We start from the raw sequence: 27,882 nt of genomic DNA, 5'->3' as shown, positions 1-27,882 counted from the left end.
CATTTGCTTTAAAGCGTTTTTTTTTAGATCCTTCTCCTGGAAACTGATCAAGTGTGTGAGCAATCCTTTTTTGACTGAGTCATCCCCATAACATTAGTTGTAGCTCAGAGTCCTTCTCAACTTGCAGATGCGGGGAGGAAGATAAGGATTATTTTATGTAACTTGAGTATAAATTGGGTTACCTTTTAAATGAACAGATTTATAAAAATATTACATAGCAGCAGAGTCTGAGTTACTGGTTTTGGGTATGCAGTTGTAAAATAATAATAATAATGAGTTTTGTTAATACATTGGAAAAAGTTGAAACTTGAGTCACATAAGCTAAATTTTTCATAATGTGAGCCATATAATAAAAACTACTAAACTGGACTTAATTACAAGGAATGGCAAAATATTCAATTGCAGAGAAAGAAATAACAGCATCACTTACCTCAAAACTTACAGATCCATTGTGATCAGTGTCAAATGCATTAAACAGAAAATGTGCATAAGTGGTGGAATCTATAATTTAAAACAGTAAAAATAATTGATTGTAAGCACATCTTATTTCATTTGATTTCATTCCATGAAAAAATTGATACCAAGATATATTTTGATGCCAAAATTTTATAGCAAGACTAAATTTTTGATTCAGTTTAAACTTCTTTTTTGGCAGGGGAGATAAATTATCTGTGCAAGTATGTGAGTAGCTACACTGTTAGGAACAGAAAATATAAAATTCTAGTCTAGAATTTCTTTATTAATTTTAATTCCCGTTTCTACTGATCACTGATGTCTGAATGAATAGCAAAGAAGTCATGTTATTGTACTCTGAAACAACCTATGTTAATGGGGAGGCTACTTTATCAGTTAAGAGACTGTGACAGTGGATCTATCTCGTGTTAAAGAAGAAAAATATGTTCATTTGCTCACTCTAAATGAGGGAAGTAGACACTGCCGTCTGTGCGTCTGGTCTATCATTTTTACTCTGAAGACAGGCCCATTACCCAGGTTGAAGATGCTCTTATCAGAAAGCTGCTGCTGTGCTCACGTCCTACGCTTGCCCACAGGTGAGATCAAATCCTGCCCAGAGACGCAGATTCTTAAAGCTGGTTTGCTGCTTGGTTCCCATGAACATCATATGAGAGCTAGGTGCTTAAAACCCTTGGAAAACCTCTCTGTGACTAACTGAAGTGATCAATAAGATTCTGAATGATAACCTTAAACAAGTGATCCCTTCTCTAATTATTTGTATACTTTTCAACCCTACTGACCAGTGCATATCGACTCATTTTAGAAACACAAGACAGCATAAATACAAATCTGTCAAAGCCTAAGTTTTTTTAAAGATCCACCTTTCCATTTCCGCTGAACGCCTTCTGAGAGGCACTACCTGCTCCAGGAGCAATATATTGCAAAGAGAAGACTTCTCCAGAGACCACCCTGTTGATGTGAGTTACAAGGTGCTGGGGTTATGGGAAGGCAGCATTCCTCAGTGACTTTCCCTCCCTCAAAACCATGCAGATGAATGTAGGCTGAGGTATTGTTTACTTTTAATACTCATTGCTTTGCTTTTTCTACTTCAAGTATTTACATTAATTTTAGGTTAATTAACATTAACCTCACAAACCTTTAGCAAAGTGAGACGTGATATGGAATCTGCGTCCCCCTTGCAGGGCAAACCCTCTCCTTGTGGAAAAACGTGGAAAAAAGTGCTGAGATGCATTTTTCTGATTTCTTGGCACTAAACCATTTTAGCTTTCATATTAATCCCCAAAACCTTATTTGTCACAGCCTGAAATATTGTTTTGAATTAATTTGAGTGATAATCTTGGGTCACTCACCTGAATTGCCACCTTGACCCCAAGGAACCAAATACACCAAAACTCAAAACTTTGTACTCCACGGATTCATCCCTGGCATTAGTAAGTAAAGCCTCTGGTCTTACTTCAATATGCTAATTTATATGATGTGAAATAACTGTAACAAGAAAAAACTCTGCAATCTTTAAACCTTATGTCCGTTAATGCATTTTCAGAGAATTAAAAAAAAAACCCAAACCCCACGCTACTGAGACGTTCATTCATTCTTCGATGTACCCAGTCATCAGTGTAATTGCTTAAGCATGGCCTCGCAGACAAATTCCCACTTTAACTGAAAAATGTAAATTTGTTGACTTCAGATTGTATTTAGGATTTTAATAGTCATGTTTTCTATGATCTACTGAGAATTCTGTTGTGCAACAGACTATACTATGCAAACCATCTTCAGGGAAAAAACATATTATAGAGATATAATTACTGTAAACTGAATTTTAAATAGCTTCCCATTCTTTTGGCATTCATTTCTTAAAAACATGTGAAATATTCCTAATTGTTTTCTGTAGATTTACAGAAATCACACCAGTTAACACAAAGGTATTTATTGTTTGTTGCCCATACATGATACAATGTACCTGTCTTTTTGTATGGTGGTATATGAAAAAAAAAATCTCTAGGTGAAGGATCTTTTCTTTCTAGTAACCCCTTCTGAAAAAAAAATCAGAGATCTTTTTCAGGATTATTTTGTTCAGGTAATTCTAGTCTGAAATTTTGCCTTGAAATATGCTACAGGATGAGGTACACTAGTCTTAATTAGAGCTACTTAATATGATTCCTCCTTGCCCCCACCCCCCTAAATCTTGAACATTAATTGTATTAGACAAAAGCTTAACTTTTTAAATAAAATATGTTTTCTTTTCAGGGATCTGATATCATAACTAGTAAGCTAAATAGATATTTTGACAGGTTGAGACAGGAACAGATATTAAATCATAATTCCTTTGAAATACACCATTAAGGCATTTTAAGCACCGGAGACAAAAATTGGTAGTCATTATACATCCGAGAGAATGCCTTATCAAACCATGAACATAATCTGTTCTGTGCATAACGGAGGAGGCGTGTAATAATTATTCAGTGTCTGGATTCTTATCTACGACCTGCCCGGCTGAAGAACAAATCCCAGGTTATATTTCAGGTGATCCATTGTATGAATGCAGGGGGCCTATTCATTCACCTGTATTTCTAAAAAGAAGTTACTGGAATGCCTTTCTGGCATGGAAAGCTTTTTACAAAGCAACTTCTGCCTTTTAAATTTCATCAATTTTACTGCAGCTCTGTGTCACCTCCTTTGCTACTCTTACTATGGCTCCCTTATCCTCTTGCTACTCCTCCTCTCCCTTATCCTGGATAGTCTTGAAAGTCGCTTGGTGAAGTGACTTGCTGGATGACACTGGAAAATGACTGGAAAATTGGTGATTGCTTTGTCACCCTGAAGCTTAAAATCTTACACAACATCATTCTTTTTGCCCAGATATTAATTGTTATAATGATATATCATGCTGTATCTGGTTTTGCATTACATAAAATGGGGCACAGATCTACAGGTAAGACACATTTTAATTTGGGGACAACTTACAAACTTTTTTTTTTCCTCTTTAATATTCAGACATACATAAAAACAATATTTTAAGTGCAACTGAAATTTAAAGGCCTCAGCTGCAACAGTATTTCAGCAATACATTCAAAGATTTAAGTACCCAGTCTAGCTGCTTAACTAGGTGCTTAAATATGATCATCTCACCCTGTTAGCATGCAGGGATATGCAAATACAGTTACTGGGCTTTGAGGTTACCTTGGCTAATGTGAGGCACAAAGAATAGGCTTTGGCTCCCATACCTCTCAGAAAATGGCAAAAATCAACACAGGCACCTACAAAGCAGCACAAAACCTACACAAAACAGTTCAAGTCTCAGTGGGCCAACAGAAATTAAAGGATTACTGATGTGAGCTGTTACTCTGCTGTTTCCACTGAATATTTTTCCTGAAATTTTGAGGACAACTGCATCAGGCTTTCACATTTGTTGGTGCTGTCTTTATGTACTGCTAAGGGGAAGAAACAGGAGGAATAGGAACTGGGGAATAAACAGGAGGAACTAGAGATCTGTGTGCAGTCGCAGGGCCACAATCTCATTGCAATTACAGAGATGTGGTGGGATAGCCTACGTGACTGGAATGCTCTCATGGATGGCTACACGCTTTTCAGGAAAGACAGGCCAGCAAGGCGAGGTGGGGGAGAGGTGGCTCAGGACTGGAGGGTAGACAATGTCACACCAGTCTTCCAAAAGGGCAAGAAGGAGGACCTTGGAAACTATAGGCCAGTCAGCCTCCCCACCATCCCTGGAAAGGTGATGGAGCAGTTCATCCTGGAGGTCATCTCCAGGCATGCAAAGGAAAAGAATGTTATCAGAAGCAGTCAACATGGATTCACCAAGGGAAGATCATGCTTGGCCAACCTGACAGCCTTCTAGGATGGTGTGACTGGCTGGGTCGATGAAGGGAGAGCAGTGGATGTTTTTTACCTGAACTTCAGTAAGGCGTTCACCACTGTCTCCCATAACATCTTCACAGATGGGGCAGAGTCTGGATGGGGGCCTGTCACTAGTGGTGTTCCCCAGGCGTCTGTGCTGGGTCCAGTCCTGTTCAACATATCCATCAGTGACCTGGACGACGGGATAGAGTGTAACCTCAGCAAGTTCCCTGATGACACCAAGCTGGGAGGAGTGGCTGATACACCAGAAGGCTGTGCTGCCATCCAACGAGACCCGGACAGGCTGGAGAGCTGGGCCGAGGGGAACCTCATGAAATTCAACAGGAGCAAGTGCAAGGTCCTGCACCTGGGGAGGAACTACTCTGCCCTAGTGAGACCACATCTGGAGTGCTGTGTCCAGTTCTGGGCATGTCATTTTAAGAATGACAGGGAACTCCCTGAGCAAGTCCAGCGGAGAGCTACCAAGATGATCAGGGGACTGGAGCATCTCCCTTACGAGGAGAGGCTGAGAGACTTGGGTTTATTCAGCCTAGAGAAGAGAAGACTGAGGGCAGATCTTATCAATGCTTATAAATATCTGAAGGACAGGTGTCAAGAGGATGGGACTGGGCTCTTTTCAGTGGTGCCCAATGACAGGACAAGAAGCAATGGGCATGAGTTGGAACACAGGAAGTTCTACCTGAATATGAGAAAAAACTCCTTTCCTGTGAGGGTGCCAGAGCAGTGGCACAGACTGCCCAGGGAGGCTGTGGGGTCCCTTCCCTGGAGACATTCAAAACCAGGCTGGATGCGTTCCTGTGCCCCCTGCTCTGGGTGTCCCTGCTCAAGCAGGAGGGTTGGACAAGATGATCTCCAGAGGTCCCTTCCAACCCCTATCGTTCTGTGATTCTGTGATTCTATAGGTCTGCACACTGTTGTGTGGGGGCCATGGAGAATGAAGAGAGGAAGCAGATAGCTTCTGATTTTCACTTCTCAGTTCTCTTCACTGAGATCTCTAAAATGGCTTTATTGAGAAAGCTAAAAACACTGTTACTAGTATACAATAACATCTGTTACTGATAAGTGAATTATCTGGATTTGATACTTTTCTACTTTACTAAAAAAATCTAACTTTTGTCTCTATTTCACTCAAAAGTAAGAAAAAAAGGTTTTGGTTTCTTTTTTTTTTTTTTTAGAAAAGTGTGGCTCCCTTGTTTCAAATAGAGTAATGGCATTGTTGAAATTGCAGCACATAGTGTAACCGTGTGCTCCTCTAATGCAGTATTGCCATTGCTACTAAGAAGCCACAAGTTTTAGAGGGAGCTTGCCCCAGGACAGAGGCTTATCAGCTTGCAGCTCTGTTTGCCGTGGTTTAGCTGTGATCGTAGTCTCTGTAATTGTACAGGTTTCTAAAGTTAATTGGTTTTATTTTTGTGGTGCAGCCATAGCTTTATACAGGTAGCAGAAACAAGCAGTTATTCTATGTAGAAATAGATATTTATGACTCTAACGTAATGATGCAGTGGGGAGAAGAACTTTTTGCCTTGTACATTAGCAGAGGTCTTGAGCAGCAGAGAGATGGGATGGAGTGCAGAGGAGAGCAAGTGTGAGATGAGAAGGGACAGGGCACAGGCTGGCACCGGAGATCCCACAGCTATAAACAACTCACCTGTAGTCAAAGAAATGCGGGTGTGGAGCTGGAGAAAGATGGTTTTAGGGATAGCAAAGAGAACAATGAAATAGTACTTAACACATGTAAAAGGTACCACCTATGATAAATTTGGATGTAATGTGGAGCTGCAAAGCAATGGAGAAAAATAAAGGTGTAAGAATGTGTTAGCAAACATGTAGAAGTGACCCCAGGCGAATCCTAGAGTGAGGAAGAAGAAAGCACCAACATGAACACCCGATTCCTCCCAGGGAAGGGCTCCAGATGCTGACAATTCCACTGCAGCCCCCACCTCCTCCCTCAAGTGATGCCACTGCCCTAAAGGCCCAGAAGAGCAGCAGAAGGGTGAGCATTAAACCCCAGGAAAAGGGGTAGAAACTAAGAATTGAGTATATATTAGTTTTAACTACATTAATATTATTTCCTTTCTGTAACAATTAGGTCTGGACTAATAAAGATTAGGCTTTTGAGATTACCTTTATTCTAACAATACATTTTAGCTTTGCTTGTATAAAAGGTGTGCATTCTTTTTGCCCATAAACAATTTTGAGTGCAACAATAGGAAATATCATCATTTTTAAAATTATTATTTTAAGTGTAGTAAAGGTGTAGTAAATCACACGCAGAGAATTACTTTCACTAGCCAGGGTAACTAAAAAATATAATATCTGAAACTGTAATTGTTAGCCTGGTTTGAAAGCTTAGATACAGAAATAATCAGTAGGCAGGTCAACTCTTTTAGCCTTTTGTTCTTCCCTATTGAGTGTGCCTGCTTGTTAAGGATTTCAGAGATGGTAATCCACAATGAATGTTGCTCTTTACCTTCCAGGTCTTTATTCAGAATAAAACTAATTGGGAGACGTTTTGTTCCTATCAATTAAGTGTGGGTTTTTTAAAAAAATACAATTGAAAAGAAAGAGCTATGAACAGTCCCATGCAAATCTCAAGAGCTGTGGGAAAAGATGAAGAGGCAGGATTGAAGAGCTGTACGAGAATATGAAGAGGGAGGACTGAATGGTAAAAGCAAAAGGAAGAAAAGGAAGAAATCAATTCAAATTAAAAGAAAATCTGAAGTTCAAGGCAAAAACTGTTATACATTTTTGTGTTACCTTCATTGCAGTAAAAGATAATGAGGATAAAGAAATTAATGGAACCCCTGGAAATTAATTGAAATTAAGGCTAGCAAAAAAAGCCCTCATTTAAGTAGAGAAACCCCATAGAAGTCAATGGGGTTCTGCCATCAGTATTAGAGGGTACCTGCAGTGCCTCCTACAGTTTTGTTTCCTGCTGTGAAAGGTTTTGTGGAATAAAAGAGAATGGGAAGACTGAGTAGAAAGTTTAAAAAGAAATAACCTTCTCAGAGAAACCAGATTTTCAAAGGTACCCAAACACAGGTAGTACCTTCCTAATAGAAGACTGACTTCTTGTAGATATCATTGCATTTCATTCAGAAATATAAACCTTAAAATGTTTCCAGCCATCAAGTACCCCAATGAGTTCAGGCAGAGCTTATTAACAGTCTTGTTAATTTGAACAACAGTCTCTTTTGTCAGACTTAAGAACTAACAAACGTAACTCTCTGTACACAGTAGTACTAATTACATCTGCCAAGTACTCACCTCCCTGTGGAAAGAACTGAGAGTAAATCTCTTTGAAAGTTTCTTCATTGACAACACCACTGGGGCATTCCTGAAAAAAGCGAAAGACAAGAAATGAATAGCATCCAAACTGGTTGAGTCAAACCATGTGCTCATGAGACTGTACAGAACATGTATGTGACTCTGAGAGTTTAACATGCTGCAAGAGTCTAGTTTTGCACTTTCAACGAATTATTAATGCATTAAATGTGTGTCACTTTGAAGGATCTTCCTAAAGAGTTCCCACAGGGCAAAAATTTCTTCTGTGCCATATATTTCAACTTCAGTCTTGAGACCTGAGTTACAGAAATGAGCAGCAACCGCTCTGCTGCAGTGCGTGGAGCTATTGGTGTCACCGTGGGCCATGGGCGGTACCTCCCACACCCTCAAGCAGTACTTGCACCGTATAGAAACCAAGCAGGAATGAAAACTGCATTTGCAGTTAGGTATTACTGATACAACATGCAGTCATATTCTACCTGAAGAGTTATATTCAATGAACTCAAAAATCCTGTCACAAAAGGTCTTATTCAAACCTTGCATATCCTTCTGCCTCTTTACATCTGGTTCAGAAACTGAAATAAGTAAGAAAGAATAAGCAGAAAGTGTCAAAGCAGAGAAATTACAGAGAAAATGAAAGGAAGTGAAGGGGAAAAAAAGAGGATTAGAGAGATGACTTTGCAAAAATGATTTATGCGAAGAGGAAGGAAAAGCAGAAGGAATACTGTATGGTTTATTAAGTGATGCATAAAAATCAAAGACCAGACAGCTGACTTCTAGTCCTGAATTTGCCAGACTGAGCAGATGACTTTGGGCAACACGCTTAATTCCTTTTTGCCTTGATTCCTTTAACACAGAATGTGAAAAAAGACTGGCAAGCTCTTTAAGGGGGAAGTATTTCTAGAAACAAAGGTAAGCAAGAAAAGACAGATGAAGTGTTAAGGTTCGTATATTTGTTTTTGTCCATTGCTATGCTATTTGGACTGATGGCTCAAATTTATGTGCCCCTAGTCCTAAAGTGGGAAAAGGAAATACCTTTAAATGAAGATAAAGAACAGTATAACATCTTTTACCAGTGTAATAACAGTTTTTCTTATGAGAGGAAATGATATTTCTATTAGATCAAATAAGGAACACCGAGATATTCATAGTTCTGACAGCTTCTGCTAAGAAACAAATAGTATAATCTTGCTAATTGAGAGAGGAATGCATTGCTTGATAAATGCATGTCTGATCTGTAGATTTAGGATTATTTTGATTTATGTCACTTATCCTCAGCCAAAATCAGCTCTTCATCATAACTAAGCATGTACAAACATATAGTAAGAAACAATCTGTTTGATTAGAACAGACAGACAAAGAGCAGCCATGGAGACAGAAGTATGCAGTTATTTGTTCCTGGTCACAGGGGCTGTCACTGGCGGAGGCAGAAACAGAGCACAGGTCTTGGTAAGACCAGATACATACTGACCCCTGGGACACGCTGGCTTTCAAACCAAAGCCTTTGGGGAATGGGGAGAGCAGGGAAATACATCTCGCATCTCTATCCTTCATCAGATAAGGAGCAATCTGTTAACTGAGGTGGCATCTGCCTGCCTGTCATGTGTTTGGGTGTGAGGGCATTCTAAAATATCTCTCTCTGCTTTCCTAAAAAGACTGTAGTCAGACAGTCTAGCATCAATGTGGTCCCCAACAGGTTTAATACACTGCCTGTCTTTTTACATAGAGCCTTTTGGAGTTGTATAAATGCATGCAAAAGAGCAGTATTTTGACTTGTACTTGAAGTACAATAAAGAAAACATCAGTGAAGTGTTCAGATGCTCACTGATATAACAATACAGTTATTCAATGTAGAAAATGTAACAAAGGTATTTCATAAGCTCCTATTCCAAGCTTACGTTGGTATGTACATCATTCCCAGAACTGCTCAAGGAAGAATAATGCAACCTTCTCTGGGACTGGGATGGGTGGCAGTGTGAAAGGACAGTGCAGTATGTTAGAATTTAGAAAAAGAAGCCATGGCATCTTTCTGTTCTGCATGTAATTTCTTTTCAGACAAAATCTAGGCACATTTTGAGCGAACTCAAAAGAAAACCCGTATATTGAATTCGTACAACTCAGATTTTGCATTTTTTTATTTTTCTGAGAGCTTAATAGATCATGCAGGACAAAATGTGCATTTAGGTTCATCTAACTCTATGGCTTATTAATATGTAAAGCAATTTTTCTACCTTTACCTTGGATGAGAAAGACATTCAAAATACACTCATTTTTCAAAGAGTGCTCTCCCTTTTTTCACAGGAGATGTCAGTAACTCCAACTGTGTCAGTTCTTAGTTTGAAGTTGTGAAGAATAAGACTCTCATTTCGTGACTGCATTAAATGTTATGACGTTAGAGGAGAGTTAAAGTCACTCTGGAAAAAATTGTCTGATCTATTCTCTGTTAGTTCAAAGTAAGTTAGCAGCCTGTTTTTAGAGAAATACATGATCTACATACCTCACTTAAAGGTAGTACTTTTTTCTGTCACTTAATGAACACCAGTTTCACCATACTGTTTGAAAGAAACATTGCTTGAAAAGGCAACCTACTTTCGCAGAATTGCATATTGGTAGAGCCAGCAATGACCTCTCGAGTTTCTGTAGGTTGACCCTATGTGTCTTCCTCTGCTCTTTAACATACCATTGCCAGTTACACCTTACATTTTACATCCTTGGAGATGTGTACTAATGGTATGTTAAGGACATTCATTAAAAATCTGTGATACTGGCCAATTACTCTTTAGAAATAGTTTAAACTCTTCTTTCTTTAGCTTGGATCTTTCCTCTGCGACTGTATAAGACTGTGAACACTTCTGTTCTTAAATAATTTTAATCTAAATATGTAGGTAGCCAACATAATTTCCAGAGTCACAGAATCACAGAATCACAGAACGATAGGGGTTGGAAGGGACCTCTGGAGATCATCTTGTCCAACCCCCCTGCTTGAGCAGGCACACCCAGAGCAGGGGGCACAGGAACGCATCCAGCCTGGTTTTGAATGTCTCCAGGGAAGGGGACTCCACAGCCTCCCTGGGCAGCCTGTGCCCCTGCTCTGGCACCCTCACAGGAAAGGAGTTTTTTCTCATATTCAGGTAGAACTTCCTGTGTTCCAACTCATGCCCATTGCTTCTTGTCCTGTCATTGGGCACCACTGAAAAGAGCCCAGTCCCATCCTCTTGACACCTGCCCTTCAGATATTTATAAGCATTGATAAGATCTGCCCTCAGTCTTCTCTTCTCTAGGCTGAATAAACCCCGGTCTCTCAGCCTTTCCTCATAAGGGAGATGCTCCAGTCCCCTGATCATCTTGGTAGGTCTCCGCTGGACTTGCTCTAGGAGTTCCACATCCTTCTTAAACTGGGTGGCCCAGAACTGGACACAGCACTCCAGATGTGGCCTCACTAGGGTGGAGTGAGGGGGGCGGGGAGGATAACCTCTCTCGACCTGCTGGCCACACTCCTTTTAATGCAGCCCAGAATATTGTTGGCCAGTCACGCCATCATAGAAGGCTGTCAGGTTGGCCAAGCATGATCTTCCCTTGGTGAATCCATGTTGACTGCTTCTGATAACCTTCTTTTCCTTTACATGCCTGGAGATGACCTCTAAGACTGCTATTTTCTTGACTCATAAATCTGGCTTTATTGTGTTTATCAGAAGATTTCTCTAGTTCAGTGAAAAAGATTTAATATTGCAATTGTTAAGTATCCCCCATGGCTTTATGTCAAGTTATTGCTGACTTCTTCCATTGTACCAACTGTAATTGAAAAAAATCTTTCTAACCTTTCATTAAACTCTTTTAAAAGAAATGAAAGTAATTAAATAGTTTGAAAGAAAAATCTGAGGCTTATTTAAACCAATTCCTATATTCATTTTTCCTCCATCTATATATAATTTGTTTTGTTATGAAAAATTTCTGTTTGACAGTTGTTTAAAATTACATTCATGACATATTATATTTTCCTTCTGGAGAATAAAAAGGAGGAAAAGTTAATCTTGAACTGTTTTTCCTGAGTCCAGTCCTTTCTCCTTTAAAGAGAAAATAAGATAAACCAACAGAAAGAAGAGACAGAGAATAATAAATATCTTTCTGCCTTTTCATGGTCTCTCTTGCCTGCAATTTTACTGCTGGGAAATTACACCTCCAGCACATGGTCTTATGAACCACTCCAAAACGTGTAAATTATTTACAAGCTTCATGCTGTCTAAGCTGTCTTTTTTTCAGTATTTCTAAGAATACTGCTATAGGTGGATTCTTCTTTACTACCTAATCAACACCCTTTTTAGACAAGAGGCAAACCCAAAAAGACACAAAAAAGGAGAAATAATTAAATGTAGAAAAGAGAATGAAGGAGAAACAAACTCAAAGCTCAGACTTTCGTATAATAAATAATTTTGTGTGATGGATTAGGCTGTATTAGGAGCTTTGGCAATTTTAAATATATTTCAATTATGGACTTTTGCATGACAGCTTCTCCATCCCATGCTTTATCTGCTGTCAGTGTTTGTTCTGCTTCATTTCAGACATAGGTTCATGTCCCTTGACTTAATCACCTCTGACTAACAATATTTTCTCTTTTTGCATCTACTTCTACTGCAACTGAAAATTTAAACTTTCCGTAAACACAAAATTAAAGGAAGAACATAAACATTATTTTGAAATAGCATGCATATACTTTAAAGCTAATTCTACTAAAAATCCCACAACCTAAATCCACAGTGACTTTTCATAGTCTAGTCCAGTTCCTAATTTTTCATTTGGGTATAATAGGGCTTTGATCAAAACAGCATGAGAATTTAACAAATGGCCTTCATTTAATAATATAATCCAGTCCAAATTAGTAACAAAATCTGGGCCAAGAGACACATCATGAAGCTCAACAAGAATTTCAATGTTCTGCATCTGGGAAGAAATCATCCCTTTCCCCAGTACCAGCTGTGAAGTCACTGTCTGAATGGCAGTGCTGCTGAAAAAGATAGGGATGTGAAGTTGAGTATGAGCCAACAAAGAATTCTTACTGCAAATAAGACAAGCCACCTACTGAGCCAAGGCCCGCAGTCTAAGGGTGTTATTCTCTTTGTCTCTACACAGGACAGTAAGGGGCACAGTCTTGGAGCCTCCCAGGGATGTGGAGAAACAGAAGAGGATTCAGCAGAAGGCCACGAAGACTACCAGGGATGAGAGGACATGGCCAACAAGGAGAAATTAAGACAGCTGGGCTTGCTTAGTCTAGGCTGACATTAAGGGATAAGCTAATAGCAACCCACCTGAAGGGCAGTAACAGAGATAAAGGAACCAAATTCTTAGCAGGAGCAGAAAATTTAACAAAGTTCAGTGGCTACAGTCTGAGGTTTGTGAGCTCACTTTGGACACTAAGAAAATTTTTTTCACTCCTCTTGGTACCCTGAAGTGTGGTGATGCTTGAGACAGCCCTTTATTTCAGTGGAAATTTGTTCTGTTGAACAGCCTTGGAAAGATGTCCGTGTACGTGGCAGCGCTTTTCTAAGGGATGAGATGACAGGCTTTCTTTGATAAGTGGACCTTGGTAATTTGCTATTATGAACAGGAACATACAGATCAGGACAGAAGGGTGTGGGTTAGAGACTCAAGACAATAGGTTCTGAAGCTTGTGTTTTTACAGTCTAATGTTTTTAAGATTTATGAAAATTAAGTTTTAATTTTATGCACTCACTAACTCCAAAGCTGCATAGGTAAGATTGGTTTAAATTTGCTATATCTAATGTTTGTTCTGATGCATGTGATTGAAATGTAGATTATGACTTTCATATTTGCGGAAAACTGAGCCAAATTATAACTATACAATTCACATGGGTTGCAATACCAAATTAATTTCTCCCACTAAGAAATACAATTAGTGTTTTTGGACTAAACACCTAGTTTTATTTCGAAAAAAAGCCCCATGTATTTGGTGTTTAATCAGTGCACATTGATGTGTATTTAGCCTATATTGGCCTCCCACAGCAAGCTATCAGTGGCCATGTAACATAATTACTTAGCAAAACTATCAGCAAATCGTTACTCAGTGATTCATCAAACAGAACCACTTTTTTAGTGTTGCTATGCTAATGTATTTTATCAGCAAAGTTTATACCTTAAATGTACAGTGTGTTTTCTAGGCTTATAGAAAATTTAACCACACTGAAAATTCATTCACTAAAGCATTTGAGCACTATATAAATTATCTAAAATAAGCTTAGTGATACTCAGTTCACAAATTACTCTTATCTTGAGCATCCTTCAAAAAAAAATGTGTGTCAAAAGTAGCATACATAAGAAACCAAGGTGCACACAGTCCCTCTGAGGATGGAAAAGGTAAGGACTATGGTGAAACATGTCTAATGTGATCTCACTATACTTCGGAAGAAGGAGAAAAACAGATAAATCTTGCTCTGAAAGTGCCCCTTCACACCCTGACACAAAGTCTGACACATTGATATCAACACAACATCCACTCTAAGATTTCTACCAGAACAGGGTTGATAAGGGTGGTACTGCAGCAGCTGAGCCAGCGGGTATTTGTCATACAGATATGAGGCTAGATCCAAAAACAACTAGACTTATAAATCTTACCAACTGCCACTTTTGAAACCTAACTCTATATCTCTGACCCTGAATAGCCTCTGTAAGTTTTGCCAATTCACTTCAGATAATAGTGTTCTCACTTCCCAGTGTTGCTGTTCAAGTAATGGCTCTGTAGCCGTAGGCTGATTGCAATCAGGAGGGTAAGTAGTCACAGAAGCAGAAAGGCAATGGTTGGAGGATCAAAGACAAACAGAAAAAGTTCTCTCAAACAAGCAGCATCGCATTAAAAAATTGTTTGGGTTTGTTGAAATGATGAATATGATTCTAAGTGCTCTTATGATTAAGCTGCTGGATCATTAAAAATGCATAGATCTCATGTTTAGATGGGATAATTGGCTGAGCAGAGGTGGTAAAGTTATACTGCATGAAGTTAAAGCTGCAGGAAGAAAAATGGAAGTAGCATAAAAGCCAAAGAGCAACAGTGTCATGGAGATGGAAATTCCAGTGTCAAGGTTTCTGAGGTGTTTAATTTTCCTTCCTAGACTGCAAATCCACAACAGCTTGTTTAAAATTACTTCTTTGAGTGCCTGCTGTTTAATGTAATATCCCACTTTGCCTCCAACACAGGGTAACCCAGGCTCTTTCTCCCAGATTCGCCAGTCCGTTGGGCTCCTCCGGAGCTTCTTGGTTCTGCCGAAGGGCGGACCTTGTTCCTGGTCATGTCTGCGCTCATTTCCCTCCACTCCGCAGGGAGAGCTCTCCCCAGCGCCCTGAGCCTCTTCCCAGTTCCTCTGGCTGCTGTCTTACTCCTGCCTGTCTCTTGTCTCTTTACCCTCACAATAGGGCACCGAGCCCTATTTCACATAGTCTCTGTTTCCTAGTCCTTGGAAGAACAGGTCTATCAAACCCCATCTGAATCCCCACATCTCAAAATCTTTTCCAGATCCTAATTTTTTCTTCCCTTTCAGAAGCCCCTTAACAGATAACCTTTAATCAGGTCATCACCAAACATTACCCCATTTGTCAGACATAACAGTCCAAGATCAAACCAAGGCACCAGATAGATGCAAATTTCCAGTCAGACAGATCCAAAATCCCAGGTCACTTTTAAGAGCTAGCACATTCTGTGAAAAGCATGAAAGAATATCTTTCCTAATATTCTTCTGCATTCTCACTTTGTGTCAAATCTTGCTTCGTGCTGTTTCTGTAGCATAAGCTAAGGAAAATATGCAGAGAGAGAAACCTTTTCTGGAAAAATAGCAGGTGTAATTCATGACTGCCAGCATGAGGGAGTGTAAGCAATAGCATCATGTTACGCTGATATGGTAAATTCTCATAGCAAACAGGAAAAGCCAGTGCTCTCTCAGCAACTGCAGTGCTTGTGCGCCGTGAGAAAGGGCTGATCTTAATTTGGCAAGCAGAAGCAATATTGAAAAATTACTTGGACATTAAAGAAAACTGTTGAAAGATGATATAAGTAAGTATGTATGCTACTGATGAAAATAAATTTTATTCTGACTAGGTGTTTTATTTAATTGGAAATAATTAATGGTAGTGGATAATGTCCCCATGTAGACCTACACATGCAAAAAATTAGTTAGAAGTTTGTACTCTAAATTTGTCTAAAAATCTCAATGCCTGCAGATGCAGGAAGAAGAGAATTCAACGGCTGCTGCACCTTATTCCTCTAGGGCCAATGCAGAAACTGGCTTTTTACAGTTTTACTATGCCTCGTGGCTTTGAAATTTAGCTAATATCCAGCTGACACAGTATAAAATGATTTAGGTGTGTCTGCAGACCACTGAATGTACTTCAAACAAAGGAGAAAACAAAAACATAAGCTAATACACTTCCAGATTAAACTAGTTTATATTTTATTTATACTTAATAAAACAGTTTATATTTCATAAGCATGCTGCTCCTGGCTGTATGCTGGATTTTGTTAGGTTATGTGGTAAAAGCTTGTCTGCACACCCACAGAGGAGCACAAAGAGACAGTGGCAGATTGGGGAGCCCAACTAATCCCCTGCCCTGCTCGCAGGATATCCCAGGAGCCACCAGCCCATCACAGGCCCAGCTCCACAAGCCCAGAGTTGCACAGGGTAAGCAGGAACCCACATTAAAGACAGAGAGGAAGAGACACTGTCCTGGCCCCTCCCAGGGCTGTCCCAGGACAGCCTCGGATCCAGTGGCAGGGCATCAAGATGAGTGAATGGTTGTACTGAATGGTGTTGCCACCCCAGGGTAGGGGACACATTATGGGATGTGGGGGAAGAACATTATATGATTGCACAAGACTTATTATGGGTTGTTTAGTGGGGAACCAAAGGTAGGGAAAGAGAGGGATTGAGGTGATTTGGTGGGGGGAACAAGTGTGGGAAAATAGAGAGGTGAGGGGCTAAGAAGTCCTGGTCACGTATATGTGGTTGGCTGGTCAGTTTGCTTGGCTGACCTGAGCCTGAGCAGAGCAATCTGTCCTGTCTTCTTCCTCTCTTTTCCAGCTTTTGCCTGGGTGATGGCTCCCCGTTCTGTGTGTGCATTGGTGTGAGTGAGTGTGTGAGTGCTAACGAAGGTCAGGTCGGATGACCTGGCGAGCAAGTGACATGACCTGGGAGCCAGGATGTCAGTGGGCCTCTAAGGATAACACCATGGTGGAGTTGGCTACTGGGAACCAGGGGAGTCCTGGCCAGCTTTGTGTGTGCATGAGGTGGTCTGTACCAGCAACTGGAGTGGGGCTGCAGCCTTGAGGGCTCTTTTACCCAGGTACCAACTGGGGAAACTGGTATCCAGGAGCAGCTACTGGGTATCTGAACCATATGTCTGAGCCGGGCTGCTGGAGGGATCCACTCTGTGTGTGTGTGTGTGTAAGTATGTATGTATGTATGTATGTATGCTTGTTAGCGGCCCTCTGACCTAGTCAGCCACAGAGGGGAGCAGGATGAGGCTGATGGTGCTGCCTGTAATTCTTGTGACTGCTCTGTGGGTCTGTCTGTGAACTGTGTGGCTGGCCACGTATATAGGTATATATGCGATGTATAGGTGTGCTCTATGTGTGTGTGCCTACTGTGAAAACATCTTCACCCTCGCTGCTGGATAGATCTGGAGGCATGGAAACAGCCTCTTCTCTCTCATGCTGTTGAATCTGGCCTGATGTTTTCCCCTAAGAAATCTATTTCTTTTATTTAATACATTCATAAAATTCAAAATATAGTACGTTAATTCATCACTATTGAATCGATTTTACTTGGGAATACCTTTACCATTAAAGATGTATTTACCAAATACCAACAGGGCTAAGCTCAAGGTCTGGCTGACCTTAGAGCTGCATGCTGAGAATAAATAAATTGTAATTTATTGTAAGTTAAACAAACAAACAAACAAATATGTAGTTTTGTAATTAATTTCTCTGTAGTGAATATAAATCTACCTGATATATTCATCAGGAATATATTTCATTGCCTATTTATTTTGAAGAGCTTGCTAGTGTCATTAATTTTATGTCCTGAAAGTACTCTTAGAATACAGAGTTCACTTTTGATAATATTTTTTTTCAGTAAAAAACCAGAACACACATCAAAAGTGTGAAAAGGGGCTGGGTGGCATTGCTGGAGTTCGGATCACATTATTGGCCAATATAGGAGAAACACCAGGAGCAGGGATAAAAACCACAGCAGCTAATAAAAGTGAAATTATTTTAGTGGGACTTCAAAGTGGATGATACAAACAAAATGAGGTTTCTGGGGGAAAGAAGGTTTTGATGTCATTAAAGTAAAAGCAAATGCAGTCTGAAAAATATCTCAAAAGATATGCTTAAAAGAAATGCCATGCACTAGCCTGTGGAGCAGCCTCAAAACACTAATTCAGAGAAACCCTTTCTCTTGAAATATTTGAAATGTTATTGAACAAAGCGCTAGAAGTTAAGACTGGGAAAACTAACCTGGGAATAGTTAGCTAGTTCAAAAGATCCTTTCTTTTTCTCATTAATATAGATTAAAAAAAATCCCAGACAAACATATTTATGCTCATTTTCTTTTTTCTTTTCCTTTGCTCTAAATAATTCTAGAAGAAGAAAAAACAGAAGATGATGTGGGGAGAGGAAAGCAGCTGTTTTCCTGACATACTTAGATCCCCCCAAGAGGGCAATGAATTCACAGAATTTGAACTATAAGCAAAGTATTGTCCATTAGGTGTTGGTAAAATTTCAAGGGGTTGTTTCTCCTATGGATTAAAAGAAAAAAAAAACCCCATGTCTTTGTAATCTATTATAGACAGTCATTTCTCTGAACAGCTTCTTTGAGCTGGTGTCTTCTGACTGCTGTATTTGGGCTGCTGCTCTTTAACACCTCCTTTTGAAACTAGATGAATGACAGAAACATTTAATTTCCTTTGTATAGATTTATCGTTCAGCACCTTAACACATCAAATGGGAGCTTTGAGGAAGTTTTTAGGAAATCAGTGCATGTAGGAGGTAATCGCAATGACTGCAGAAGAGATATCTTCTTTGGCTCTTTTGATCAGGCAATTATACGATTCCCCCACCTCTGTGTTCCTCTTGAGCTTTGCTGTTTGCCTACTATAAAAGCCAGTTTGTCAAAGGACTGGGAGGAAGATTGACAGGATGGTGTCTCAAACTACTCACAAAGGGTGAGAATTGGTTTTATTCTATCTTTACACCTATCATTTTGGGGTCTAGCCAGGCCTATGATATAGTGAAACAAGGCCAGACCTTACCTGCCTTTCTTCTGAAAAGCGGTTGAAGGAGCTGCTGTTAATTACCAAGAAATGTGTGGAGATGGAAAAGGCAGGCTGCAGTGGAAGAGATGGGTAAAAGAAAGTTTTGAACACATGTGCATGGATGTCTGATCATCAGTAGTGGCAACCAAACAGGCTTGAAGGAAAAGTGTTTGTTCTCGGGGTGATTTGTGCAGATGAAACCATAAAAGTGAGGCTTTATAACATCACAACATCTCAGATTAAAGACATAAAACACACTCAGTGTAAATAAGAAAGTGTAATTTCTTTCCTTCTGCTAGACAGGGGAGCCCCCTCCAGTTTTACAACCTTTTATGCTGGTTTAGTAGCCAGGTTACCATCTACTCTAGCCAACAAATAGAGCTGCCACTGCCTTCATGCCACTTACCCATTAATAGAACATCAATTAATTTCCTCAGAGATGAAAAATAATTCCTCAGACAACTCAGAAACATGAATTTTTTACTCAAATCAATTTTCATATTCCCTTAAATAACTGATTTTTTTTGCTAACTTTCTTAATATTTTTAATTTATATTCTGTATTTATTTTAATTAATGAATTATTAATACTGTACTGGTAAACAAAGACCTTTCAAGCTAATGTTGATATGGGTATACCAGAGAAACCAGAAATGGACTAAATCAAGGATATTTTTTCCCTGTTTGAGCATAATTCATGCTCCATAATTATGCAATGTCTATTTAAAGTAGAACACATACAAAGTATAGGACAAAGTGTACTTAAAACACAGTTATAGGTGAAATAATTTAATACAATTTTTGTTCTCAAAAAGCTTCCTGGAGTAAAAGGAAGATTAATTAGTATATTAGTGAAGCCTTTCCTACTTTGTAGGAGAGTTGAGAGTCCCAGTACATTAGTATGTGTAAGACACATGAAGATACCCAGAGAGTAAGAATTTCAAAAGTCCAAAATACAAGATGGTATGGGTTTTCTTATTTACTGCACTGCTTGAAATCACTCTTATGAAAAAATTAATTTTAGGGCCAGCATTTATCTTCTTTTCATCTGTGGGATATTATCCCCGCTATGTACAACACTATATGTTATATATATATGGAGTATGTTTATAATGACCTATTTCTAGCTTGATGGATTTTCACTCATTTTCTCTAATGAATAATCTGTATTCAATTCAATTACATTGGAAACCGCTGGTGTTTTTCATTTCAGTTATCACTTCTACTTTTCATGTTATCGGGAAAGGGACAGCTATTAATTTAACTCCTGTCTATTGAAACTGAATTAGTTCTTGGTTGTTTTTTTTTTTTTTCTTATTTAGTTTCTCATCTTAGTTTTCTCAGGAGTGGGCTATAAAAAAAAGCTTTCACAGCACCTTTTCTTTATTGAAACAGTTCTTGGTTTACATTTTTAAAAATAACTTCTGTGCAATCCTATAGAAAGATGCTGTAACCAAACAGTGATGAATAACGAAATATGTTGTACAAAGGTATACTTTGGATCAGACTTACCTGATGACTTCCAGAGGGGCAAAACTTCTTCCTGAAACAGCTTGCTATTGTTTCCAATTATTGAAGAATTAATCCTTATAGATCAGAACATAAAATAACATAGTCTTGTATACTTGGATATACTTGTTAGCCTGGAGAGCTAGTAATGGAGGTGAAGAAATATTTTCTCTACTCTTTGTAGAAGCTGTATGGTATGAAAGACATACAGAATAAAACAAAAGGAAAGTGGTTTTTGTGAAATGATTGGGGACGGTTATCTCAGATAGTCTTTTGTCCCTACTCTAAAGCCTTCCTATGAATTTGCCTATTTATGGTTACAGGTGTAAAGCATAAGCAGTTTTTGAAGAAGGACCTAAAATGCAGAAGGCATCCCCAGATGAAGTGCACTAATTACCGGGTCTAAAGGTACATCCTACCTTTCAATCTTTCCTCCCTGATCTAAAGTACAGTAGAATTACTCCAGCTAAAGGCTCACGGGGGCAACACCTCCGGTGGTTGCATTATCATTTCTGTCACAGAAGCTGTAGACTCATTTTATAGCTCAGTGGCAACAGTCTACATTTCTAGGAACATTGTGGAAGTCAGTGGATTTGATAGCATCAGGCTCCATTGACATCCATTGGTGAAATACATGTAAAAACTCCTTTCAAGCCTTGTCTCATCAGGTAAAACACAGAACTTCTTGCTTCTATTCAGCCACCTATGGAAGAGTTACAATAATGCTTCCCAATGGTGCAGCAAAGACGTACAAGATTTTGAGCATCCCACTGCAAGATACTCTAATGAACAAAAGCCTCTTCCCACCCCCTGCTTGCTATGGCAATTTCAGAGGAAAACAAGCGGAAATAAAGGAACTGGCTCACAGCCAGCATGTGCTGGTAAATAACAATTAACACTTGGGCTGCTTCCACGATGCAGCAGGCAAGGTGCCAGCAATGTTTTTAATCAGCGCCATTCTTTGTTTAGCAATGCCCACTAACTAGTGTAATTTTCAGTTTCCTATTATCAGCACCGTCGGTAAAACAACAGTAAACAACATGACTAAAGATTTGGACTTAAAAGCTCACCCCAAAGCTTGACACACCAAACTTTATGGATGAGTCTCTGGCATCTGAAAGGTGCTTACTGTTTCTGTCCTTACAGGGGGGCATTTTACAATACTGACTTCACAAATAGGTGGGAGCTATAGTTCAATGTAGCAGAACCCATGCTTCAAATACTGAGCGGTGCAGTTTGCTGTAAACACTTTGGCAAAGACAAGGTACTCAGCCTCTTGGAAGAAGCTGTGTTTAGGCAAGCACTGCTTCTGTGATTTGCCTTTCACACGTTCCCATGTGAGTTCTTTTGATCAAGTCCCTTCAAATCGACTGAAATCCTAGGTGAATAGAGGTGGCATAGCCCCTTGCTGGCAAGTGCTCTTCACTGGGTGCACTCCCTTAAACCTGCTCAAGTGATTCACTTGAACAGAGTGAAGGACATCACCAATCCCTAACAGCAATATTTGAGTGTAGATCAATTCCCTATTTTAAAACCATGGAGGCCTTTATTTTGCTTTTCTTAAATGAGGGATTTAGAATTTAGAAGCTCAGTTAGTGCTTTGGTTTTTACCAGAAGCTCCTTGTACCCTTAAAGAGTGGAAGTTTCACTGAGGAGGACACTCTAGTAACAACTTTCTGCTAAAGGTTAGCAGACAGGCACCGTAATGATTTCTAATATTTTATAGCCTTATCTGAAAATAAGAAAGCCTGAATTCAGCACAAGGTATTTATGAAGCAACCTCAGGGTTGACAGGGGTGAAAAAAAAAGAACTATATTCTGTCTAAAATGCTGATCTGATTTTTCTGTGTTTGCCAGTCAACTGGATGTTGATACTAAGTACTGACACCAACACAAATTTTTGTTTTAATCATGAAATAAGAACACTGTGAGTTTTGCATTCCTGGGACACATGTCTGCATGAAAGATACTTAGCCTGAAAATGTGCCCTAACTCAGGTTATTTCTGCCTTTTTCAGGGTGGTGGTTTCTTTCAAAGACGTGCAATTGCAAAAGCAAACATCAGCATTAGGTTATTGCTAACTGCAACGAAAAGCACCAAGGAATTTCAGCTCTTGCACAACCCTGTCAGCTCGTAGAAATGGCGAAAAGCATAAAAGTCAATGGGGAGCAGCTTAGAAACTGGAAATCAAACATTGAACTCATTATTTGTAATTTATATAGTAAATACATTTATCCTTTAAGGAAGGTTTTTGCTTTCTCCATGCTTTCTCTCAGGAGAAAGGGCCCCAGCACTGCAAACATAAGAACAAAATTGCTTACCTGCATAAATATTTCTAAAACTGAGCTTGATGTTAGCGTAAATAGGACCCGATTCACCAAGTACAGTGGTAAAAATCTGAAGCAATTGAGGCAATGATGTGTATGAAGCTGCTGTGAGTGAGACAGAGATGCGGTCTGTGGGAAGAAATGCTTCCTCCCTGTTCACACAGTGAGGGCAATGTGCGCCACCCCGGAGGCTCCCTGGCATTCAATGTCTGCCATGGGCTCCTCTCTCTATCTACCAAAACCTGTCACATCTGCGCTCGTCCAGCCTGCCACCACACCACGTCCACATCTCCTTTATTCTGTTGCCCAAAGGGCTCCTCAGAGCATGGGTCCACAATATGGAGAAGATACCTGACCACTAGAGCTCTGCTGATTATGGTGATCATGGAATCGCCTTGCGGCAATGCTTTGGGCCACAAATCTAAATTCTGTTGCAAAGGAGGAGTGAACAGTTCCGTAAGACAGAGGAGGATGTATCACTGCTACTTACAAATGAGATGTTGTTTCTATAACTCAGTAAAAGACATGAAAAAAAGCATCAGAATGGAATTTGAAGTTTAGTCAAGAATATGAACTGGTAACATTTTTAGCACAGCAAAAAATCTAGACAAACTACGTAAATCTCCTTTAGACTGTTCTGAAGCTTCCCCTGTCTCATATGTGAATACTTGATACATCGCTTTTAGCAGCATATCTAAAATTTGTAGTATGAGTCAAATCATTGGAGCTGGACACTGAGATAAACCTAAATAAATGGTGATTGATATTTGCTGGCATATTTTTATGAAGATTCATTGAGGTTGAAATTGCTGGTAATAAAAACTTCTTGCAAAACCTGCTAAGTTTATGGCACATAAAATTTGTCTTTGCTCCATAACTGCAGCTTTTGAGAACAGAATAAGAAAATAAGGCTGTTATAACTTAGGCTCCATTACAGGGGATGGTACTACATCTCTTGCTCAGTGAAGCAGACACTATATGACTTGATTTATTTATTTTCAACACTACTAGAAGTGCAATGGATTTTTTTGAAATCAGATTCAGTGTGGTTATTTGATCAAGTCTAAGGGATGATATGAGACTCAAAGCTGGAGAATTATACTACTTAGAGATAAGAAACAGAAAAAATAATCGATGCCTGTGCATAAACTTCTAGCCTGTTCATGTACTGTTTAGTGTTGAGACAGTTACATTAATAGAAAAAGGATGGGTTTAAATCTTAGGATCTAATTAGGTCTTCACTGGGAAATGGAGCAGAAAACTTCTTAGAGTGCCCTGAGGTTTCCTAAAAGATGCTGCTCCCGGGAACTCTGAATGCAGAAGGCAATGACCAAATGGAGAAAGGCTCCTCATTTGCAGAGCAAAATCTGAAACCTCCAGTTTCAGGTCCTCTATTGGACAACTGACAGCTCTGAAGAGGCCCAGCATCCGCCCAGTTGAATGGTGGGAATACCTTGATGGGGATGCATGCTCTTTCATGGCTTATTAATGTAGGATGAAAGAAAAAAATATTTTGAAGAAACCAGAAAAAGGATCAGATTTTTCCAGCACAGGGCAACAGGGACAGGCACTTGCTTATCTACTGGTAAAAAAAATAATTATAATACATTTTGGTATTACCTCATGGGAATATCTTCCTCTGGGACTAGATTGGAAGATTCTAGAGCCAGTTACCACTAAATTGCAGTTGTCTAACATACCGAAGGAATGTGCAGTTCTTTTTATCACACACAGCTAATGTGGTGGGGGACAAATCAGCCGAACAAAACTGTAATAGCCACACTTCCATCTAGAGCTCTGGAATCCTTCAGAAGCTATTTTTATAGCGAAAAACACATGAGGAGGGTCAAAAAGTCTTCATGACATTTGGGCACGTTCGATTAAAATCAATGAAGTTTTCCAACTGATTTTAAGAAGGGGAAGATTTTTAGCCTAGAAAAATAATAAGAATTCAGGAGCTAAATGTTGCAAGTATCCAGAATTGGTGACTCTATCAGGGTAGTTAAAAACTAATAAATTTTCCACTACTCTCTGGTGTCAAGTTGAATCTAAGTTTGCATCTGCTTTAATATGAAAGTTCTCTGTTGTGTCACTCCTTCTCAACTTGCTCTGGAGGAAGGCAACAAACATTGCCTGTTTTAAAACTGTGTTAATAGTAATGAATCACCCATTGTATTCTCATTTTTACTGGGGGGTCATTATTCAGGACATGGAAAAATACTGGCAAAGAGCATATGCCCTAAAAACTTAGGAAGGAGATGAAAAAAGAATGTGAGATGGACTGGGTTGTTCAGCAAGACAATATGAAAGTTAGTTATTGGACCTGCATTTCCTGCCTATTGATCCAAATTTGGTAGCCTGTACAATACACGTCCTGTGCACCTAGATCCAGTGCTTAGTGCTGACATTTTTAATCACAAGCACAATCATCGGTCTGTTGCCCTGATCCCGATCATTGCTGGTAGATAGCATGCCAGAGACAAATACTGCTATATCCACCTACTGAGGGTTTACTTGTAAAAGTTATTCTTGACACTTCTTTTTGTGAGGCCACAATGAAGCCGGTCACAGTGTCAGAGATGCATAAATGGAGCAAGTTAACAATTGTTAGAAAGACCATGTGGAGTGCTTCCTAGATCAGCGTTTTTTGAGACACGAGGTTACTGTTATTTCCACTTGAGCTTAGTCATGGAGGAGTAAACGGTCTCACTCAAATATACTGCCCAAAGAACACACATTTTGCTCTTAATGCCAAGGGATTCAGTGTTCATTTTTCTCTCCTGTAAGGATGAACTTTGCTCTCTCCAGCTCCTGGGAAAGTTCAGTTTCCCACAGACACCAGCCCCCCTACTGGTGCTCCCCACTTTGTTCCCAGGGTGTGTTTGAGGAGACTTTGATCAAAGGCTGAGAAGCAATCTCTCAGATAGCCAGGGACACTCTAAAAGGTTTTGGCTGTCAGACCAGAGATATTAAATTAGGCACTTGTCAATGTGGAGCCCATGCCGGCTGCGAAGCACTGGTATAATGCTCTCTTGCAACCCAGAGGCTTTTTAGTGTCATAGTTAAGGCTTTTAAAGGTGTGTGGCAGTTAATAAGCCAGCCAGAGAGCCAAAAGGCTAGAGTCTTTAGACTTCTAGTTTCATGCTGTGTTTACTGAATCATGCTGCCTTCTGAGTTATTGGCTCCTATTTCTTCTGTTATACTCACCGTATCTAAGGTCCTTTGAAATTCCATTTCACAATGGAAATGATTGGGTTGAATAAATTCCCTTACTTGAAAGTTAACATGAGAATCATTCACATAACCAGAATGAAGAGCAACTGTGGAAATGTCCAGCTGATCTGAAGAATATTGGCTCTGCTAGATAGTGGATTTTAGACTTTCACTCAAAAGTAAATGCAGGTTGGCCCAAGACTTGTAATAAACTTCCATGACACTGAAAGACTTGACCTGCAAGCTGTGGCGCTTGTGATTTGCTGTTTTATTTGAGATTTATCAGTGGGTTTTTTTTAGCTCAGATTTAGATTTAAAGACATATTAAATCAGAAATTAATTCTGTTGAAATCAAGAAAGGACTTTTGATGGTTTCACTGCTTTCTGAAAAAACCTACACACCACTGATTTTGTTTAAACTGATCAGGAATTTAAACAAGAAAAAACTATAAAGATCCAAAATTACTTGGAAATTCCTTAGACCCAAAACAGATCCCTGAGTCCAGCACAAATGAGATCTTTTCTGTAAAGTTTTTTAGTAATCAGGACCCAAACGGTTGAACTGTGCCACCCAGAAGTGTTGCTGGAAGATGTATTTATTCCCTCTTCTCTCATTTTGCAGGCTTAGGACACCCACCTGCAAATATGTGTGTCCACTTTGTGTCTCTGAATTGCAGTGTAACAGGGAGATATCTTAGTACAGGATTTAATACAGAATTATCATGTTTTATATAAAAACTCTTCAAAAGTAAGAAAACCAGTAGCAAGAAATCCTAGTAGAGGGATTTTTTGAACGCTGTTTCTCAAGTGACGAATTGTCTCACTAAAACATTTTATGCTAAGCTGTGTGTTATAAAGTCTAGGTGGGGTAGAGTAAGATCACTAGATTTTTCAATTACTACCTCATCAATGGTCCACTGCACCAAATTTTACTCCTCTAATGTTAGTGATTACCCAGAAATAAATATCCAACAATTTCACATAACTCAAGTACCAAGCTTTGTAATGCTTATTCCAGTTACAGCAAAAAGTGAGTTGAGCCAAAAAGGATACTTTGCTGCTCATATTTTAGTACATAAAAATTTATATTCCTCAGACATCACATACTGACATACATGAAAGCTCTGTGGCAGAAAACAGCTCTACCAGCAGATGAGTTACACTGAGTGGCTGCCTGGCAGAGCAGAAGGTATATACTGTGCCTCAAGTGTCAGCCTGGCATGACTGATGGCATGCTGAGAGCACACCAGAGCACAGGACAGGGTACTGCCAATTTCAAACAGGAGGCACAGACAAGCACTCAGAGCAATACAATTCCACCAAAATATAATATTGACTTTTTTAGAACAAAGAACTTTAGAGGTATTTGGTATTTGATGCTCTGCACTATTATTGTTACTGGGTGCTTAAAGTCATGCTCTTTTTATATGCCACTTAATGAGTGACTTGGCACCTACAGTTTTCAGAGATAATTCAGAAGTAAACAAACACTATTATGAAGACAGTTCTTGGTATGCTAGATGACAGGTTTTCCCTAGTGAACACAACGTGAAATATCTCCATGAACAGCAGTTAAGTCATGAGATGAATAGAAGTATAGGGATTGAGATCATTATTAACTTCCAGAAAGATTTCAATCCCTGCCAGCAACTGCAAGACTGAAACAAATATCTCCACTGAACACATTAAGGTCTGTAAATTCGTGACGACTGACAACTATATGCAAGGTCTGTCAAACTGTACATCCAAATTATTTTTACTCTTATATTTGAAAAGTTTCAAGTTTCTTGACTAACTCCTAAAGGAAATATATAATGAATGTAAGCATTATTTATTGCTCAGTTTGCTGAAAGGTTTTCATATAGCCTTGTTTGAAATATGGAAAA

At 39.3% G+C, this 27,882-nt stretch overlaps 1 protein-coding gene across 3 annotated transcripts in view; it reads right to left on the bottom strand.

Moving 5' to 3' along the window:
- The window catches only part of KCNIP4 (potassium voltage-gated channel interacting protein 4), a 354,595-nt gene that overhangs the window by 13,203 nt on the left and 313,510 nt on the right, over positions 1 to 27,882 (bottom strand). For all 3 annotated transcript variants that reach the window (XM_075091760.1, XM_075091759.1, XM_075091758.1), the window contains exons 3-4: positions 7,618 to 7,687; positions 431 to 501 (exon numbers count right to left, since the gene is read on the bottom strand). In XM_075091760.1, coding sequence (XP_074947861.1) covers positions 431 to 501; positions 7,618 to 7,687 — 141 coding nt within the window. The remainder of the gene's footprint in view (positions 1 to 430; positions 502 to 7,617; positions 7,688 to 27,882) is intronic.

The sequence above is a fragment of the Phalacrocorax aristotelis genome, chromosome 4, assembly GCF_949628215.1.
Source record: "Phalacrocorax aristotelis chromosome 4, bGulAri2.1, whole genome shotgun sequence".
Lineage (NCBI taxonomy): Eukaryota > Metazoa > Chordata > Aves > Suliformes > Phalacrocoracidae > Phalacrocorax > Phalacrocorax aristotelis.
The sequence above is the reverse complement of the archived record's forward strand: the minus strand, read 5'-3'. Positions and strand labels throughout refer to the sequence as shown.